The sequence below is a fragment of the Numenius arquata genome, chromosome 12, assembly GCF_964106895.1.
Source record: "Numenius arquata chromosome 12, bNumArq3.hap1.1, whole genome shotgun sequence".
Taxonomy (NCBI): domain Eukaryota; kingdom Metazoa; phylum Chordata; class Aves; order Charadriiformes; family Scolopacidae; genus Numenius; species Numenius arquata.
The window spans coordinates 23,571,917-23,593,251 of record NC_133587.1 but is presented as its reverse complement, the minus strand read 5'-3'; the positions used below and the strand labels follow the sequence as shown (position 1 = coordinate 23,593,251).

The window sequence follows — 21,335 nt, the reverse complement described above, 5'->3', positions numbered from 1 at the left end:
GTAGTACTCCACACTCTTGCATAGCTGAAACCGAATGTACCTTTTCTGTTTATTTTAGCAGAACTAGCAGAACCCTTTCCTCATGTATTTCTGAGCAAGTACTGGTAGCAGGCATTTGATTTAGTTAGCCACCTTAATATAACACTGCTTCTGGAATCATTACACTGTTTTGTAGGTCATCTTAACTTTGGTGTGATGCATACAGACAGTAATCTGCAATGTTTTTTGCCCTTCTCCCACATGCTGTGTAAGGTGCTTGTCTCCAAAAATCAACAAAAGGAAAATGTGTGCTGAGTTGGTGGGTGGTAGATAAATAGAGCATGCCATACAGTAAAGTTTGTAACTCCTGAAGCCTAGGTCAGGAAAAAACGTACCGTTATTTCTGAGAGTCCTGTCCTACAGCATGTTCATTGCAACCAGAAGTTAAAAGGAGATGCCTCTTGTGGCTGACATGACAGTAAGCTCTAAATACTGTTTCACCCAGTGACTAGTTAAGCATTTTAAAGGCATTTACTCAAACTACAAATAAATGTTGCTTGGATTTACCACAGTTGCAGACGAACAATGCATCCTGTGTTCTTGTTGAAAATCTTGTTTCTTACCATTTTCTTGGTGTCTCGAGGAACATTCTCTGTGAGCCATCATTAATTTCATGCAGCACTGAGCTCAGAAAAGTCAGAGTTGCTATTGCTTCTTGTTGAGCGCACCTTAAGAAAATTACCAGAAGGCTTTTGTAAAAATAATTATTTATAATCCAGGTATTTTCCACTTTTCCGCAGAACTTCACGATTTTTAACAAACCAAAATATGACCTGGGGCTGAGTATGAACAGAATTAGTTCGAAAGAATAAAGTTTAGAGTTGATGACTGACAAGTTTTACTTAGCAGCACTCTCTCCAGTTTTCCTGAAGAAATGATGCTTGTTCAAATTACTTTCTCTCTCTCTCCCCCCGCCCCCTTCCTGAAACTCCTGTTTTTCCAAATGCTCCTTCTCAATATGTATCTAACCCACTAAATGCAATCCTTGGTGCACTTAAGAAAATATCATGTCCCTAAACTGGAATTGTTAAATTAAATTGCTTACTTTCAAGCTGTTTACAGAGAAGCAATTTTCCTTTTAAGTTGTCTTTCAGGTTTCAGCTAGCTCTATATAAACACTGAATACAGTCTGCTTTTGTTTTCTTCTGGCTTGTTCAGCAATATAGCACATTTTCAACATACAAGTCACTTGGAATAGTGATACCAAGAGGTAGTATTACCCAAAACTACAAATCTCAAACTGATGCATAAAGCATCTTCAGAAGCAGCTAGTTTAATAAAGAATCCATTTAATTTGGTAAGAATAGAGCTCTTACATCATGTTTCATAGAGGAAAATACAGAAAACATTAAGGATGACAACAGCATAATTAAAAAATATTATCAAGACAAAGAATTCATTTAGAGTTTGATTACATACTATTGTACAAATATGGAAGACAGCTGCAACACTATCACTAAAACCTACCAAGCTTTCATTTTAATTTTCATTTTAAGCCAACGAATATTCATGATATCAAACTTGTAGCAATTCTGCAGTTAATTTCTCTGCTATTTGATTTGCAACATTGCCATAAAAATCCAGATTAGTAGAAAATGTCAAAGAAAACTAGCAGACTGTGCAAATTTTCCTTTTTCACACATTGCTTCTTACTCCCTATGCAATAATATAACACTATAGTGAAGACCCTGCTCACACTTAAATTCATGTTCTTTTGAACAGGGAAGCAACTGACCACAAAAGATGTTTATTATTTAGAGGTCTATAGTAATTGTATCTTTCTCTGTTTCACCACAGTTGAGAGAGCTGGCTTTATATTTTTTCCTTAAGAAGATGGCACTGGCAGTTGCCCACTATTTTTCTACTAGAAACATGAACCAAAGATAAAATACTAAAACTACTAAACACACCAAGTACTGTACTGTGTAATAATTGCTTAAGGTTGGCAATAATTCTAGTTTACTTTCTTAATGGTTTGGATTAATGTTTAGTATAAAAAAACCCCTTGTAATAAAAATAAAGATGCATAACTAAATAATGATTGCTTCAAACTGTGTAATTTCAAAAGATTTCTTTGTCCATATGTTATTTATCTGACAAATTAAACATTATACTTATTTGATACAAAAGCTTTTTAACCATGTTTGTTTTGTTTAATAATACATTGTGGGACGCACCCAAAAGATGGAATTACTGAAACCTCTGTGAATTTGTAAAACTGTGATGAATTTCACTGACAAAACCAATTTAAATAGAGAAAATAACCCACTGGTTGGGACCGACATTTGCTGTGCAAAATTCATCACAACAGATGTCTCAATTCCCTGAGACATTTTCTGAAGGAAAGACAGATGAAGTACATCAGCTATATACTTACAAATTATTAGACTTGAATTCATCAATACACTTCATCTATTGTATTTTTATAAGGCTCCAGTCCTGCCAGTCACTGCAGGGTGTGCAGCACAGAGCACTTGACTAGAGTGAGCAGAGTCTACACAAGAGCACAAATAAACCCAGCTTACATTAAGTAAACCTCCATTTTAACAGCAGTGAATTTCAAATAAATTTCTCAGGGAGTGGCTGTTACAGGCTTGTTTACATGTAGCCTTCCTATTTCACTTTTGAATGTGATATTTAAACTGTTTTTGCCAAACTGGAAAAAAAGAATGGTTAAAGTGTCGTTTATTGTGACATGAAGAAACTTTGCATTTTTCATTTTAAACTAAAAGTCAAGTACATTTCAATGAATATGAGGACATCAATGCAGTAGATCAAATCAAGGTAATGACCGGTTCCATTTTGTGTACAAACAAGGGTAAAACCTGAATCCAATTATGACTAGAAATTGTCATTGTTCCTTGACTTTTTTAGTTTCCAGGCAGAAAAAAATATAGCAACCAAAGAGCAAGAGATGATACCACTACATTTTTGTTTGGTCCAAAGTTATTCTTTCTTTTGCATTTACAGACACAAAAGCAAAACAAAACAAAACAAACCTTCCACCCTCCCAAAAAAACCCCACAAACCAACCCACAAAAAAATGTCAATGGCTAGAAAGCTCTTAAAAATATAAAAAAATATACACCCATAAAAATATATTCACATCAAACAGAATCCTAAAATCTTGCCCTGTGGGTTACTAGTATATTAACGTACAAACAACATTTTCTTCAGCAATTTAACAACTGGACTCAACTGTCTTTTAAGTTGCATCATGACTTGGGTTTCACAGCCATACAGTTAATAGCACATCAGGAAACCAGCAATTATGGAAGCTGCCTTACAGCTCTCTCCAACACTCCTGTTATTCTTAAACTTCTCTCTCTTCCTGCAAAATCCTTCCTCCAGCTACTGTAATTACCTCCACAAGTCCAGCTGCCAATTTCTTCTCCGTCTCCTAAAGTTTATCTACTTCACATCTAACGGCTGTCACAGATCAAACTGTTGTGCAATACAGCCAGTATTAAACATTTTGGACAATTTAACTACCTGACAATGAGAAATCCTGTAGTGCTGCCCCTGTGACATGCATAGTCCCACTGACACATCAAATCCCTGATTCTGTCTTTCCTCCCCGCAACCCTTTCCGCTAACTGCTTTACTATTCCTATTTTCCTTAGATACAACTCTTATTTCTTTTGATGGCCACCACCCAAGATACTCCAAGATAATCCAAGATACTTTTGGATTGCTCAGTCCTTTGTAGCTTCCTTTTACTTGCCCTTTACTTACGGCACAGTATATAGATTCAAAGTGGATACGCAAAAATATAGGAACAGGTTACAAATAAGAAAATAGCCCAGGGGTGGTGGCGGTTTAGTTTTCATAAAGACAAACATATCTGTCAGCAAGCTGTAACTTTAGTTCTGACTGCCTCAACACAGGCAATCTTTTGGGATAACGCCCAGCTGAGAATTTTTTAGGTCCTGATTATTTCAGAAAAAAAGACACTCGATCTTGGACAAGATTCGACAAGATGAAATTTTCAGCAGATTTATTGTTTCTCTGAAATAGAAGGATTAGAAGACCTTTGAAGGGGAAAAAAATTACCTTATGAAGTCAGTTTCTTCTCTCTGAAGATTTTTTCCTGTTATTGTTAAAATGGATGCTCTGGGGGGATTGTCTTGATTGAAGAGCTATTGCATAATACTGGGAGACCTGGACTCAGATCAGAAGGTCCTGCATTCTTAGGATACAAGCAACACTGGAAATCATTCTTCTCTACTTCTTTCCATTTGAAATAACTTTCCCTGTGTAAACTACTTATCTCATATTTTCCTTTTAAAACACGTTTTAATTTCACACAAAAGAGAAAAAATGTTCTTTAGAAAATTCAAAATATCGTGAAATGATGGAGAATTTGCAACAGATGTATAAGAAAGCTTGATTCTGATTCTAAAAAAGGAACTTAGCTATAGTGTGTTTCCCCTGCAAAATCTCCCTGAAAGCAAGTATGCTAGACTTTCTATTATGCAATTGAAAAGAAAATGGTTATTTCTTTACATAATCTTTTGATTACTCAACATGAAACACATATGACCTGATCCTTCTTTGTAGTTTGGACAAAAGTAACATGAAAACACTACATTAATTTAAAAGTTCCTATTATTACAATAAAATAGTCTTTAGTAAGAATTGTAGTGTTTCCCATTCATTTGCAATTATTTGAATTGAGTAACAAATAAACATGTAAAGCACTAATGAGATGAGAGAAAATTATAGTCTACCTTTAATAGATGATTTGCCTCAAAATTCCTATTTTTGTCTTGAACGTTTTGTCTGTGATAAAGCCAGTTTTGCTAATATTTATTCAAACCTGTTCAGTAAACATGTTTCAGTCAAATGAAGGAATAGAATCTTCAGTAGAATTTGTTTAAACAGTCTTAGCTGCTCACAAAACCCAATCATTTCAGTATGACTCAGGAGTGCCCAGTAATTTCTTCAATGTAGTTATTTCATCTACTTTCATGAGCCTCTTTTTATTCATTTTCCTTTTTTTTTTTTGTCTCCTATAGTATACACATGTTGAAGCATGCAGAAGCCTTTTCAGAGGAGTTGAATTCTACAGTGGTTTTATTTGCCTGTCAGTTCTGAGATGTCAAGAACCTTGACAGGCTTGAGATCAGTACAAGCTTCAGCTGCATGAAGGAGATGTATAAACTATATAAATTCAGGTATATTTCATTCGTTTATTTTACTACAGCACGCAGGTGGTTTAAAGTATTGGTTCTAGAGGCAAAGCTTCACTTAACGAAAAGGCCTCTCAGCTGTTTGAACTGATTTTCAGTATAGGTGCATGTACGTGCACACACTTCCACAGTGGTGCTGCCAAGCCTTTTAAGATAGATTCCTCAGCGTTCAGTTTGGCTCGGAATCATTTCCAGCCACCTGTTCTTCATTCCTATATTGGTACAATTCAGTATCTGAGATTTTTTGAATGTAGAGGTGTGATCATATAGATACCAGCTGAGCAGATGAGCATTTTTCAGACTAGCATTTTTCAAACCAAGTCTTTCTTAGGATAGTTAAAAACATACTGAACTCCAGGAACATTTGTCAGTGGTGGTGACTGGCAAGGTGTACCCAAATTGCTTGGAAAGCTGTTCTGATAGCACATTATGTACCCAGTGAAATAACTGTATAGTCACATTAGTAACTATAAAATGCATTTCCTAATGTATGCTTTAGAGGATAAAACCCACAAACATTTCTGGGAGGAATGAGAAGAAAAAATACTGTGTGAAATAATGGGTTTGTTCCAATTCCACGAGAACCTTTAGATGCAATATTGTACTTTCCACTTTGTATTATTCAGTAAGAGTAGCGAATTATTTCTTCAGCTGCCCACTGCCCTGTCACTGCAGTTATGGGGAAAAACCAGAAGTGCTGACAGAGAAATCAATGTTTCTGATGATACAAACAGCTCTCTCATTTCCACAACAGCTGAAGGACAGCATTTGTAGTCACAAAACTAGAGAGTATATTGTTTATTTCAGGAGGCTGTAAGTTTATCAGTTAAAAGAAAGCTGAGGTTGACTTCCTTCTGAAAAGGCTGTTAATTTAGGAGGACAGCTGGCTTCCTTCTGCAAAGTCTGAATATAACAAAGATGACAGAACAGCAGAAAACCAGGGGGGGTGTGTGTGTGTGTGGTGTGGTGGTGTTGAAATGAGCACATCACCTAATCAGAAGACGCGCATGTCTGAATAAATCATAAGGTGGTTTAATGGATGGTGGTTAGAAGGTTGCTACGCTGAAAAGCATCATTGGTTGCCCTATCCTTAACCCTATAGGTTAAGCAATCAGCATTCTAAGCATCCTTAGATTTGAAGGACAAATTAGCCTGTTCTGTATTTCCAGCATGGTGCACAAGTAAAGACAGGGCTGAAGGTTCATGACTTAGTCCCAAAGAAAAAGATTAAAGGATGCTTTAAGGTAAGTGAGAAGGGATAAAAGGCCCAGAAAGGAAATCTTGCATATTTCTGAAACAAAGCTGATGCTACAAAAACAAAGCTGGAAGATTAATGTTTATTTCTGCTATTGATGGTACTGGGAAAATAGCAATCCCTTTATAAAATAATCAAGAGATATTGTAGAAGAATAGTTTGACAAGACTTGATTCAGGTAAGTCTTACAATCTCTGGTCTCTGATTAAGGAGGTAATTACCATGCTGTTTTCTGGCCTTATAATCTATGAATCACTTGTGCTATATACATATTTATTTGAATGCAAGCAATTCCACATGTCCCTACATACTTGCTAAGCACCTGAATCAATGGGAAAGCAGTATCTTAAAGTATAATGAAGCATTTTTCAAAACAGTGAACATGGTTTCTACTCGTGTTCTGAGCTCCTATTAAAGCACTAGTATGGAAGTCCTCAAGATAATCTCACAGTAAACAGAGCTAGAGTCCACTCCTGATGAAGTATATTTGTGCCTTTTAGTGTTACAGAAAGCGTCTTCTGGTTAGTCAGTAAAATCTGTCTCCATGAATAATTCCATACAAATAAACAGATCATATTTCAAGTTTGTGCTTCAAATGCTGGAAAACCATTACGTAAGCAAGCATGGAACCTGAGCGCACATTTTCTTCATGGCAATGAATATTTTCTTCACATGGCAACGTCTTATGAAAAGCTACATTTTCTTTTCTAAGATAAAATTAAACATTTCTATAAACTGTCAGAATTCCTGAGTGGCAGACAAAGGAAAATGGGCTGAGTATTTTAGACAGTAAAAGAAACACATTGAAGGAATCACACCAGTGACACGTGCGAGAGAAGTACATTTTATAGCCCTCTGAGATACTCAGTGTAAGGTGTTTATTCTTTTCATTTGTCTGAAAGGACACTGCCTTTGTGAAAGCAGTGAGGAAGACGACAGTCTGTTACACAGACATCAATGTTTCCAAAAACAACAGGGTACATATGCAATAGCTGAGAGTCATGTACCTTTTGGAAGTATTTCAGGCACCCCACGTTTTTATTTAAAAGATATGTCATAGAGCCATATTCAAGATACTGAAGAATTTGAAGCTTATTCTTTAGCTGAGCGAAGCTCATTTCTGTTCAACTTTGTCACTAATAACAACAAGAATTAGTAGAACAAGTAGTACTGCAGTGGCTCAGACCAGAAGTCCATCTAATGAATTGTCTTCTGTCTTACAGAGTCTAACAATGGACACTTAAAGAAGTGTACAAATAAGCATATACTGAAAAAATTCTTCCTTGCTACATCATCCTGTTTTCTTTGAATTAAAGGTTTAGGAACCTCCTGAGCCAGAGGACACATTTGGATTACAGTATGCAACAGCCCCTGTGGACCTATCCTCCAGAAATGTGGTAAATCCATTTTTGACAATACGCCATCCTATGGCAATTAAAAATCTCATTATTTTATAGGCTTCCATTAATATTTAACCTTAATCACCTTATTATTGAAAGCTCTTAGTGCACTTAACCTCGTTGGGTCTAGTAACCCCGTAAGAACATTGATCATTTTGTTAACTGTCACTGCACATGTATTTTTAGGGTTAATTTTGCCAAGTACGTTACTTTGACTTTCATAACACTAAATTTAGTTTCCATTTCATTATCTCTTAGCTCAGCAGTGGACAAATCTTCTGTAGATGTCCACAGTAAAGCTCTAATTTTGATAACCATGAATAATTATGAATAATCAGTAAACGCCATCATTAGCTCTTTCTTCCAGGTGACTCAGGAGTTTTTGAATAGCACATGACCTGTATTTTCCACGTTTATTGAGTCCTTCTAGTAGAGTTGTTAGGCCTGATTTTGCAATACAAAACCCACATTTACCCTTCTATAAACTACCACAGACATTTCTTAAGTCTTTCCCTATTACTGTTTTTACCGGTTTACCTTGGAGAAAATTAGATTATCTGTCTTGCAGTGTTCAGGAAACACAGAGATTGTTTTACAGACAGATGTGGTATTTGCGACTTGCTATTCCTTTGGCACTGGAGCTGTTTTCAAGAACAGGTTATGTACTAGAGCAAATAGCAATTTTGAGCTCTTTTAGAACAACTTCAAAGTACGTAGAATTTGAGGAGAATGCTATCAGTATTACAGTGACTTTCACCCAGAATATCACAAACAAGGCCTTGCGTTCTTGGGATGGATTAACCTTCTGAGTTTTTGCTCCAAAAATCAGTGATGTATGTGTACATGTACACGTGCTGTCTGCGTGACAGCCCACGTGACAAATACAAGCCTATGTGCAAGTAACTGAACTTCTCCATTATTACTGCTTTCTCTATTTGAAGTTTCTCAATCTGTTGTAGTCAATAGCATCTTAGTGAGCAGTTAAAAATACAACAAAAACCAGAGGAAAGAAGTACTGTTAGCAATTACAGCGATGTCCTCTGATGTGTCATATTGCTTCTGAGTGCAATTCCATTTCACTGCTTGAAAAATCTGTAAAGAAATAAATGTACCTCATTACAGTCCAGAAAAACGTAAAATCAACCAAAAGGGTATTTGCTGAAAGATGGTAAATGAGCATTTACAAAAAGACTAGTGATGCTGAGAGATATCTTCATCCTGACAGTAAGAAAAAAAAGTTGGAAATAAAAGTGGCTGCATTTGTATCCCCAAGAGGGGCAAGTCTGGTGTGTAAACAAGTTTCTGTAATTGAGCCAGGAGAATTCCTGTCAGTTCTGTGTCACTAATGATAAGCTAATGTTCTTTGCATTTCTGTAGACTTTTCAGTTTTGAGATTTAAAAGCAATTAAGTGATCTTGAGAGTGCCTCTGCGAGATAAACACACATTATTATCTCTTTATTAGTGAGGGAGGTGCCGAGGCACACAGTTTTTGATTTTTCACATAATAAACTGATTACCAGAACCAACAGTGAATCACCCACACATCCTCTGTTGCTAATATCGTACAAACTGACCCTAACAGCGTATATGGTGACAAATGCCTACCTGGAACATTAAAGTGATGGTCCCACAAGACTTGTGAGAAGAAAAAAAAAAAGAAACAAAAGAGAAACAGAAGGAAATTATCAGCATTTTACTAGTTCTGCTTCACTTACAAATCAAACATAAGAATGGTGAGAAAAATATTGTACACACCACAACAGACTAGAAAAAACAGACAATTCTAGCCAGAGAGAGAAAACCAGGTCATTATCTCATTCATCATCTAAATAATTAATCATGAAATCTGAATCACTTCCCTCTCATGTCCACTGTAATTCGTTTACTTCCAGATTCTGCCTCTCAGGGTCTTACATACTTCACCTGGAGCAAACCCTGCGCCTGGCGGGTTGGCAGTCTCTCACAGGAGAGCACAACCCGCCTTTCTCCGGACAACCCCCGCTGAGGTAATTCACATGGCGCTTCGTTGCCCTGCCGAGAAACTAGTTTCCTGTCATGCCACAGATCTCATCTTTGGCTCCAGAGCTTCTCCCAGCGTCTACTACGTCTAAAACCAAACCAAACCAAACCAAACCAAACCAAACCAAAGGAGGGGAGCCCGCCCCGAGCTCGCTGCCCGCCCGCAGCCTGCCGCTGCCTCGCTAGATGGCGCCGCTGCCCTCCGCGAAAGATGGCGCCTCTCACTCCGGCCGCTATCTCGGGGGCGAAGGCGCATGCGGTCCCGCGCAGCAGTCGTAAACCCACGGCGGCGGCTCCCCTGCTCGGCCGTTTTACCAGCACTTGCTGTAATCGCCCTCATCTGCCCCCCAACCCCGGCCCATGAAAGAAAAGAGACCCGCAGCCCCACTGAGCCTGACTGGCCCCGTCAGCTCCCATGGAGGCGGCAGGGGAGGCTTCCCCGTTCCCCTCTCCCTGCCAGTGTGCGTAGGGCAGCCCGGCCGCGGTACCCGTGCTGGCGATGCGAGTGGGGGGGGAAGCGAGAGAGAGCGACGGGCGGGAGGAGTGCGGGCCGTGGAGCCCCCGGGCTGGGGCCCAGGGCGCTGTTCTTCCCGGCAGTGGGGAAGACTGTGTATCTCAGCTCAGGGCTGCCATTAACAAGGTGCAGGGCGACAGGCAGCTGTGGGCAATGGAGGGGCGTGCAGGGCAGAAGAGGGGTTTGTGAAGTCTCCCTTCACTTTGGGGCACACTCGCTTTGTGAGGCTTGGCTCGCCATATCGGGCACCAGTGCGGCTGCCCGTGCAGCAGGGACGATGGCCAAGTCGTGGAGTCACTGCAGTGTTGAGGTTGGGAGGGAAATCACTGGGTTGAGGCCCTGGCACTCAGCTGGGCTGTGTCTTCAAGCCTAGAGGCTCCACAAACTCTCTGGGCAGCCTGTGCCAGTCTTCGAGGCGCACACCAAATTTGGGCTCTTTTTCTGTGCAGAAGATAGAATCATAGAATGGTTAGAGTTAGAAGGGACCTTAAAGATCATCGAGTTCCAACCCCCCTGACACAGGCAGGGACACCTCCACCAGAGCAGGTTGCTCAAAACCCCATCCAGCCTGGCCTTGAACACTTCCAGGGATGGGGCATCCACAACTTCCCTGGGCAACCTGTTCCAGTGCTTCACCACCCTCACAGTAAAGAATTTCCTCCTAATATCTAATCTAAATCTCCCCTCTTCCAATTTAAAACCATTACCCCTTGTCCTGTCACTACATTTCCTGACAAAGAGTCCCTCTCCGGCTCTCCTGTAGGCTCCCTTCAGAGCTCCCTTCAGATACATTCTCCGACGGTCATTTCTCAGGCCAGTGGCCATCTAGAAGGCGGCCCAGGGTAGAGAGAACCCTTCCCCAAGGCACCCAGTTGCTTTGCGGTTCCAGGAGGTAGAAATAAAAGTGTAATTGTCAGCTGTGGCTGGTTGGATGAAGCCCTGTCTACAGTCCCTGGCTCATGGCATGCAGGGATGCCACAGCAGACCTGTCAGCTCAATGTCTGTGTGATCTTGCAAGAAAAACACTTCTCCGTTTTGCAGCTTCTGCAAAAATGCCCAGAACCTGACTCGGCCAAAGTTCAGAATAATGTAAACCATGCAAGTTCTGTTTCTACTAAAGAAGGAATCAAATCAGGAAGTTGAACAGTTTCCTCTAGATGTATAGCAGCCTTATGAACAAGGAATTATGAAGTTAGGAACAGCTGGGAACTGCTGAAACCAGCTGAATTAGAGAAAACTAATGCTCAGTTAGGGAAAAAACCATTTTTTTTCATTGTGCTTGTGAGCAAATGAACATAAAACTGTATCATTTGTTTTAGTTCAAATAATCTTTCTCGACGTAATAATTTGCAAAAGAATTTTAAGTATTTTAGAAAAGTACCGAGATTATTACATCAAGAACTTACATTTAAGTAGCTCTCCATATGTCTCTTCCAAAACTGTATATGGTAGGTAGTCTTGGGAAATGGATTGAGTTTTCTCTAGAGAATCCTACAAATATATAACCATTTAGGTAACTGTAGTAACCATTTAGGTAACTGTAGTAACTCTTTAGGTAGCTGTAGATTATGTCTCATTGACAAAATCTCTTGATAGAGCATTCAGTGCAAAACTGTGATGTAATACTTTGATCATCTTCTAACATTTAAATTTGGAACTTAATACTAAAATCACAACAGAGAAAGAAAATGAGGAAGAGTGCTTCTTAAGAGAATAGCTCAAAGTTGTGCCGGGGGACGTTTAGACTGGACATTAGGAAGCATTCCTTTACCGAGAGGGGGGTCAAACACTGGAACTGGCTTCCTAGAGAGGTGGTCAATGCCCTGAGCCTGTCAGTGTTTAAGAGGCATTTGGACAATCCCCTAAATAACATCCTTTAACTTTTGGTCAGCCCTGAATTGGTCAGGCAATTGGACTAGTTGATCACTGTAGGTCCCTTCCAACTGAAATCCTATTCTATTCTATTCTATTCTATTCTATTCTATCCTTGAGAGAGGAAATAACCTATATATTGGTGGTTCTCACCTCTGCCAATAACTGGAAGCAGTTAGCTTCTAAAAGTTAATTTGTGCATGAGGACGGTGAGAAGTGAATGGCCATCGTTCCTATTACAATGTTTGACAAAAATAATTGTTGAGACAGAGTTTATAAAAATGGCACTGATTTTCCTTAATTAGGGAAAGTAGATGATTCTCCAGTTTACTGAATTGAGCTGAAGACTTACTGTTTTGTTCTCTTTTCTCACTTTCCTTGTTCAGCTGAACTGACATGGACAGTATCTCCCTCAGACTGCAACTGAGTGGCTTTGTGGCTTCCACATAAGACTTTTTAGAAGTATCTGGAAGAAGAGGAGAGAAAGATGACAATTTTTTTGTTGTTGTTGGGATCAGTGACATGAGAAAATGATACTGCCCAAGTGTTGGTAAGCCAGGTTATCAGTCATTTGGGAGTCTCTGAATAGCTGGTGCCAATTGCACAGCAAGAACCTGACTTACTCAGTGAGCAGTCAGAGGGCACCCTGTTGTGTTAGGAGGCACATTTGTGAAGCATACTGCCTTCAAAAGTCTCCGCCAAACTCTTGCAACAATCTCATGTATAGGGCATGCATAAAAGGCAAAATGAAAACCAAAGATTCAGGGGAGCGAAGCCATAGAGCAGGGGAAAAAGGAGGATGATGTAACGATGCAAAATCAGTTCATTTGGAAATAATTTATTAATCCAGTTCAAGTAATGAGCCATTTCTAATCACTTTTTGACCAGTGGAACAGGACATTATTTGAAACAATTAGGAGAATAATGCCACATCATTCAGGAGTGTTTCATACATTGTATGAGGACAGTGTTGGGTGGAGTGGCTGAGATATGCAAGATCTTAATGTGTAATGATGATTAAGTGATATTTAAGATTTATCTGTGATATTTAAGATTTATCTATGACTAAAGCTATGATGCTGTAAACATAAATTGGGCCTACAGAAATAAAAAATAATTTCAGTCCAGATTTAGCTGAACTAAAAATTGAAAAAGTCTTAGTAAACAGAGACTATCAGCCTGATAACCAAAAATACTAGTCTTCTATTCTACTTTAGCATTAAGATCATGAAGAACGTAGAAAATAGATGGGAGAAATGTAAAGAGAATGCAACCAGCGTGGGTGCAGTGGTTTCATGGCAGTCTACACAGCAGAGGAGAGGGAACTTTTAGCAGCAGCGGTTGGTATGAGACTGAACAGGACTTTTATGCTCAGTTTTTCTTCCTCAACTATATGCATCAGTGATGGAGGTCGAAGCAGCCGGGCCCTCATTTCTGATGCTTGGAACAACTTTACCTTCTCAAGGGTTCAGTGGTGCACTGAACACATCAGCTGCTGCTCAGGGAAACAGAATTGGGCACACTTTAAGTACAGAGATTGTATCAGAAGTATAAGCAGACACACGTCACTGATTTCTCGCCCATCCTGGCACTGGGATAGGAAGTGTTCATGAGAGTACAAAGGCAGATGGTTGCCTTGAGAGTTTATTTCAGATGTAGTTCCTTTGTAGTTAGGGTCAATGATTTGTGCTTTCATAGGAACTGTCATTGATCTTAACGCTTTCTGAAGAAATGCTACATGCTCCGTTTCCATTCTGAATTAGTGCGAAAAATAAAATCAACAGAATTTAACAAGCTTTGTTTCCAAAAGTAGTGTTTTTCAAGCAGGGGAAAAAAAATCTATTGGAACTGGTTTTGCTAGCTGTTTTCTGAAATAGCCTGGAGCTATTGATGATAAATGTAATCAACAAAAAACAGTGCGTGCTGTGCCACATTGCATAAGATATCAATTAAGAATTGGATTCTGCAGAACTCAGTTACTGGGGGATAATTGGTTTGCGCTTTCTCTGTGTCAGTGAGAGTCCAGAGGTTCTCATCAGTCACCAGGTGAAGTCTGGTCTCGGATGTATCCATTTTTCTCTGCTGTCCACAATGAAGACCTTTGGGTGAGTAGTTTAGCTAGATTTGTCTGCAATTTAGATACCTACATTATGTGAGATGAATTCCATCCCCTTCAGGTGTCTTAGATAGCTGAACCTATAGAGCTAGCTGAACATAAAGAGATTACGTTGTCATTGCAAATTATTAGGGTAAAAAATAAGGAAACGAGTATGTGAAAATGTGTCCAGAATTTTTCTTCCTGTGACTGTTGAAACTAGCCCGAAACCATTTCCACAAATCTTGTTTGTCTTCTTAAGATACAGTACGGTTATTTGTAGAAATGTGAAGTTTACAAGTTTATTGTAGTAAGCAATTTAGCATCTGGATTCAGCCTTTATGCTTTGTCCAAGTGTCAAGCTTTAAAATATGTAAGTAATGAAAAAACCCTTAGAGGTTTTCAGGGTACACTTAACTTCTGTTTCCCTAAATGTTTAAAGTGTCTAAAATACTCAAAAGGCTGAAAATTATTTTTATAATTGTAAAGAATTCATTTGCATGTTACAAATTTCCTGTAATTCATAAAGGGAACGTGTAAACCACATGGCCCAGATCTGGTCCGGCCTGTTACATACAGCAGTTTATAAAGGTCAACACAGAGAAAAATAGGCCTGATTCCTTCTAAAGGTAGCAGAATGAATCAAAATTAGTGCATACATAATTAATGGACAGCAGCAACAAGATGAATTGTTTCATGACTCCTTTTGGGATCCATTGTTTGACAGATACCAGAAGGCTTGAGAGAGAGGACTAAGTTTTATCATGCTGGGTACTGTATTTACTGTCTCATGATTCCCTGCAACACTACTGCAGGTCTTTCTCTTGCAACGTCAATGCAACAAGGAAAGTTTACAGGTAAAACCAGCCCTGGCCAGCAGTGCTAGTCCTGTTGCCAATACTAAAATTTTACATTCTGTCGGCAGTTCAGTACATTGTGCAGCAGGAGTATCAGATACAAAATGTTCTAACAGATGCAAAAGCAAAACTAAGCACAGAAAGCTGAAAAGATTAATTCTCGGAGAGTTGACTTCATAATTTTAAGACAAGTTAGTTGCAATTCCATAGATTCCCATGTTTTAACTCTGATATTTCAAATGCGGTATCATACCAACTCCTCTGTGGCCACAGTTGAAAAATGAAACTTTTCCTTTGGCTGCAAGGTGACTAAGGGTTCTCTATTTCTATAACTGAATTATGTTTTTCTGTCACAAAATGATCACAGTCTAGTTACAGAGGAGTTTATGTGTCCTTCAGAAACTGGTAATGAAAATCAGGCAGAATTCATTTATGAAAATGAGAGGAAGAATCCTACACAAATACACATGCACACATCAGTATAAACACATTTGACAACAGTGCTGACATGTCTTCTTCACTCTGAAGCTAATTTAAACAGAGACATTCATAATAAGCGGTGGTTTTCTTATCCCAAGCACTGAACTGACAGAGGTTTTAAGTGTACAGGACTTTTGAAGAGAAAAAAGAAACATTCAGACTTGTGCACAAACACTGGGATTTGGAATTAAGCATTGAAAGGGGTAAGGGTCTCCTCTGCTCTGGGTAGTTTAACCAAGTGCAAGTCTCCTGTGTCTGAGCAGCGCTTGAGGTGTGTGGCCAATGGCGTAGTCATATCCCGTATCAAGTCAAAAAAGACAAACACAGAGGAGTCAGAGTGTTCAGACGCATTGATCTCCGCCACGTGGCTGTTCAGTTGTTTGAGACTCAGTGGACTGAATGACCCATCCTTGCTATGGCCATGCTGTTCCACACTGCAAGCAGCGGGTGACAATGGCAGTGCCTGCCTGACACCAGCAGGTCACAGAATCACAGAATCACAGAATCTTCTAGGTTGGAAGGGACCTTCAAGATCATTTTGTCCAACCATCAACCTAACTGACAAAAATAAACACCCACAAAACAACAAAATGCAACACCATCACTAAACCATGTCTCCCAGCACCACGTCAACCTGTCTTTTGAACACTTCCAGGGATGGTGCCTCAGCCACCTCCCTGGGCAGCCCATTCCAATGTCTGATAACCCTTTCGGTGAAAAATTTTTTCCTAATATCCAGCCTGAACCTCCCCTGGCGCAACTTGAGGCCGTTTCCTCTAGTCCTGTTGCCCATGACTTGGGAGAAGAGATGACCCCCACCTCTCTACACCCTCCTTTCAGGTAGTTGTAGAGAGCGAGAAGGTCTCCCCTCAGCTTCCTTTTCTCCAGGCTGAATAACCCTAGTTCCCTCAGCCTCTCCTCATAAGACTTGTGTTCCAGACCCCTCACCAGCCTTGTTGCTCTTCTCTGGACCCGCTCCAGCCCCTCAATGCCTTTTTTGTGGTAGGGGGCCCAAAACTGGTCACAGTACTCGAGGTGGGGCCTCACCAGTGCCGAGTACAGGGGGACAGTCACCTCCCGAGTCCTACTCGCCACACTGTTCCTGATACAGGCCAGGATGCTGTTGGCCTTCTTGGCCACCTGGGCACACTGCTGGCTCATGTTCAGCTGGCTGTCCACCAACACCCCCAGGTCCTTTTCTGCCAGGCAGGTCTCCAGCCACTCTGCCCCAAGCCTGTAGTGCTGCAGGGGGTTGGTGTGACCCAAGTGGAGGACCCAGCACTTCGCCTTGTTGAACCTCATCCCGTTGGTCTCAGCCCATGGATCCAGCCTGTCCAGATCCCTCTGCAAAGCCTTTCTACCCTCCAGCAGATCAACACAACCAACCAACTTGGTGTCCTCTGCGAACTTACTGAGGGTGCACTCAATCCCCTCGTCCAGATCATTGATAAAGATGTTAAAGAGAACGGGTCCCAGTACCAAGCCCTGGGGGACACCACTCGTGACCGGATGCCAACTGGGTTTAACTCCATTCACCACCACTCTCTGGGCCTGGCCCTCCAGCCAGTTTTTAACCCAGCGGAGGGTACTCCCATCCAAGCCATGGGCAGCCAGTTTCTCCAGGAGGATACTGTAGGAGACTCTATCAAAGGCTTTACTAAAGTCCACGTAAACAACAGCCACAGCCTTTCCCTCATCCACCAAGCGGGTCACTTTGTCTGAGGTCTGGCCAGGACTGTGGCTCTCCTCTCAGCCCTTTCCCCAGCTACGAGCACCACTGCACTGGCTCACTCTGCCCTCACATATTTTCACTGCTGTTGTCACCACAGTGCTCTCTGTCTTTCCTGTTCCTGTAAGAGGCGCTTTAGATCAGCCTTTGCAGTGTCTCAGTCTCTTGCAGCCTTGTATGACACTTACATGCCTCATGTAACGCATAAGGTATGCTGCTCTGGCATGGTGTTCAGTCAACTGTAAAATAGCTGTACATAAAAATATATGTATAAAAGTGTATACCCTTATATGTCCTTATATATGCCTTTCTTTATTTTCTTACTGCAGGAGGAGCAGCGTACCTTATGCCCAGCCTGGGATCCGGTCCGTTTCTTGTTCAGGCATGATGTGCAGTCTAACTACAAAATAGCTGTACATAAAAAAGTATGTCAAAAGATTTTCATATGGTATCACAGATAGCTGGCAGGCAGAGCAGGCTGGTGGGAGCACCACCGTACTCCCCACATGGTGATACCAGCCAGGCTCCTCCTCTGGAGGTCTTAGGCTGTGCTGAATTTGTTCACCAGAATACCTCTGTCATGAGCTCCCAGTTTTTACAGTTGGCTTACAAGTAACTTTTCTATCATATTTTTCCTTTTTTTCTTTTGGGAAAGGTAATTTTAATTTATCAGATTCACTAAGATGGGCATAGATGTGGCAGGATCCAGCAGCCTGTACTCTTTGTAAGTATAGAACAGGAACAGCACTTCCACTATTTACTCATCCAAAAGGCAAGCATAACGATGTATTCCCAGATTTCTGTAGCACATACCAGGAAACAACTTTATCTCTAGTCATCTCCATGGGAAGCAGGTGGTGTTTTTCTCATTTGCACGGTTTTGTGCAAAGTTCTCTCAGCTATTTCCTATTTCCTCCTGAAAATAGCGGTGACTTTGTTTATCACAGGAGTTGGTATTACAGGACTTACTATAGAAACTTAAGGAATTTCTTTTTATCTAAGGGCTGTTATCTCTGGGGTTTACAAAGTGTTCAAAGGACATTAATTGTAAAATTTACTTTTGGTTTACTTAAATTTTAACTCTATTTTAAAGAACATACAGGGTTTTTTTGTTGGTTTTTATTTTTTTTACCAGGTCTCTTGGTTAAGTAATAACGTCACACAGATGTACCAGAAAGGGAAAAGCCATACAATCTTTAGGCATCTTTCTATATCTGTGACTGGTGAAACTTCTTAGCCAAAGCTATAGAATGATGTGTGTCCATCCAGCAAAGGAGTGCAGGGGAAAAAAATTGGAAGCTTGGGAGGAAACATGTTAGCAGTGGTGCCCCATGTTTTAAGATAGCCTTTGATAAACCAACTGAAGTAGGTGTTCCTAAAGGAAGGGGGTACTTCCATTCTAGTGCCAGGCTTATTCACTGGGGCCTGGCAGTGCCAGGTGCCCTCCTGTGATTTGGAGAAAGGTGTTTTCATAATGCAGGAGGGATGATGTGTGTCTCAAAATACACAGAATGGTAAACTGCCTGTCTGAGGCAAACTCTGCTGTTGTGTACAATTGAAGAAAAGCTGAAAGGGAATCTAAGGCAGTACATTATCAAATGAAATTATAACAAAAAAATTGAAGGATTTATTTTCAAAAAGTACATTGGTGATTTTATTTCTCTAAACCGAAGAGTTATATAAAGCAATATAAAATAGCCATTTATTATACATGCTTGGACTTAAAAAGGGGCATCTCTGCATACTGAAAGCATCATTACTGAAATAAAACCCAATGGAAGGATCACGTACTGTTTTATTTTTATTATTAATTTGAACCTGGCAGAAAAATGTTGGTATTTGCAGAATAATAAAAAAGTGCAAGGCTGTAGGAAATTACGTAATTATTCTCCAAATTCAGACTAGAAGTAGAAATAAAGGAGTCTCTTCAATTTTTTTCCATCTTTCCATCTATTTTCTGGTAAGGAAATAATATTTAATTTGCAGATACAGGTATTATAACAGGTTTTACAGGAAAAAAAGATAGCATCATAAACTGTGAAGCTGAAAATCTGAAATGACCAGTGTTTCCCGTCATAGTCTAGGTAACACTGAAGTAATACAGCGGGAAAAAATAATATAAAGATATGAGTAATGATTTCCCTTGTGTGCAAAAAGGAGAATTTCAACATTGAGTTTAATAGAATAGTTTCACATAGTAAATATCTGTGAGAGTTTTCCCATAACAACTCTGGACCCAGCTTTTCAGCCATGCTCATTTATGTGAAAAATGTACGTGTACTCCCCAAACTAAATAAAAGAAACTGTAACAGTTTGTAGGGAATTTTGAAGGGAGCATATATGTGTGTTTATTTATATAAATCTATGAACTTTATTTTTGTGACAGGAGGAGACTATTATCTGGGTAGGAAAATGTGAAGCTGGTGTAAGATTTCACTGATTCATAGGCTGGTTTTTGTTAGTTGGAATATACAGGCATTTTGTCAGACTACATGTCAGTATGTGCATCTTTTTCTTGGATGTCCACAGTTGCTTCTGATCCAGTCATTCTGGCTGAAATATGTAGCAGGTTTTGTCTTTTCCTCCTCAAGTAGGAATAAATTATAATTCCGGCTCCAACTATAGAAAGGGCTAGAAGAACAAGCAGCCAAATGATGCCGGCGGAAAGTACTTTTTCCATTTTCCCTTCTGTAAGTGAATGAAATGGAATCAACAGTTTTGCTCTTAGGAGATTTGAGAATCTAATGATTAATGGAATTTCTTTAACCAGAAGGCAGACGAATGCAACACGCACGTAGATTTTTAGTGCAACAAGTGGTTTTGTTATTTTTTTTACTAACAAAACCAAACAAAATATAATTAAATCTGATTAAAAACCAATTTACTTCCTATATCTAGATACAGATATATTCCTATACCTAGAAACAGACGAAGTTTATGGACTTTTTATTTTTAAACACTCTCAAAATTAATACCTAGAAACTATGTAATTATATTCTTGTACTTGAGCATCTCCTTATAATTCTACTTAAAAGGAATACGCTTACCTGTATTTTCTGTTGACATCTCTGTGTTTTCAGGCACTTTTGAAAGGAAAAGAAAATGTTTACTCTGAATGCTTTAAAAACAACTGAGGCATTTTAAACTTCCGAAGTACAGATGCTCCTGACAATTCCCCCTAAATCCAACTTGTTGGTGGCAATTGTTCTTCCAGAGGGATGGAGCTAAGCATATGTAAACCTCTAGTAGGATGATTAGCTCTTTCATTTCAAGAGCATCTGACCTCCTCAGTAGATATACCCAACAAGACATGAACTTAAAGTCAGATTTCTGTTATTTCTAAAGGTGTTTTCGACTATATTAGTTTCTGAGAAACAGCCCACAGGAGCCTTAATCATTTTAAGCTGTTTTCTGAAACACACAAAAAAGTTCCTGAATGGAGGTCTCAAGTGATAGAGATGTATTGTGAGCATTTTATTTGTGCTGAAAAGGATTTTCTGTGAGTTTAGCCCCTTCTGTCAGAGGCAACCATTCCATGTGGATGTGGTTCCTATGGTAATTGCACTTCCTAAATTTAGGAGATAAGGGAAAGGTGAACAGAAATATGAAGTTTAACCAAACAAAATGTCCATATTCTGGATCAGTTTCATTTAATGTCAGTTGGTAATTGAACTCATGCATTTTCGTGCAGATGATAATTTTGCTATGAGGATAGTACCAGCATTTTATTAAACATCATTCTATCATACTGCAGATAAGGAGTACCACAAGAATGTATGTTATCATATTCCTCTAATCCATCAGCTCATTGCTAGGAGAATAATGAAAGAAATCACCAATTTCAGCCTTTCTACAGGACAGAATTTTCATTGCACTCATCAG

The 21,335-nt window shown here is 39.7% G+C and overlaps 1 protein-coding gene across 1 annotated transcript in view; it reads right to left on the bottom strand.

The window, feature by feature from the left end:
- Nucleotides 1-19,941: 19,941 nt before the first annotated feature.
- The window catches only part of LOC141470802 (macrophage mannose receptor 1-like), a 35,453-nt gene continuing 34,059 nt past the window's right edge, over nt 19,942-21,335 (bottom strand). Inside the window, exons 29-30 of the mRNA XM_074157053.1 lie at nt 20,501-20,536; nt 19,942-20,141 (exon numbers count right to left, since the gene is read on the bottom strand). Coding sequence (XP_074013154.1) covers nt 19,942-20,141; nt 20,501-20,536 — 236 coding nt within the window. The remainder of the gene's footprint in view (nt 20,142-20,500; nt 20,537-21,335) is intronic.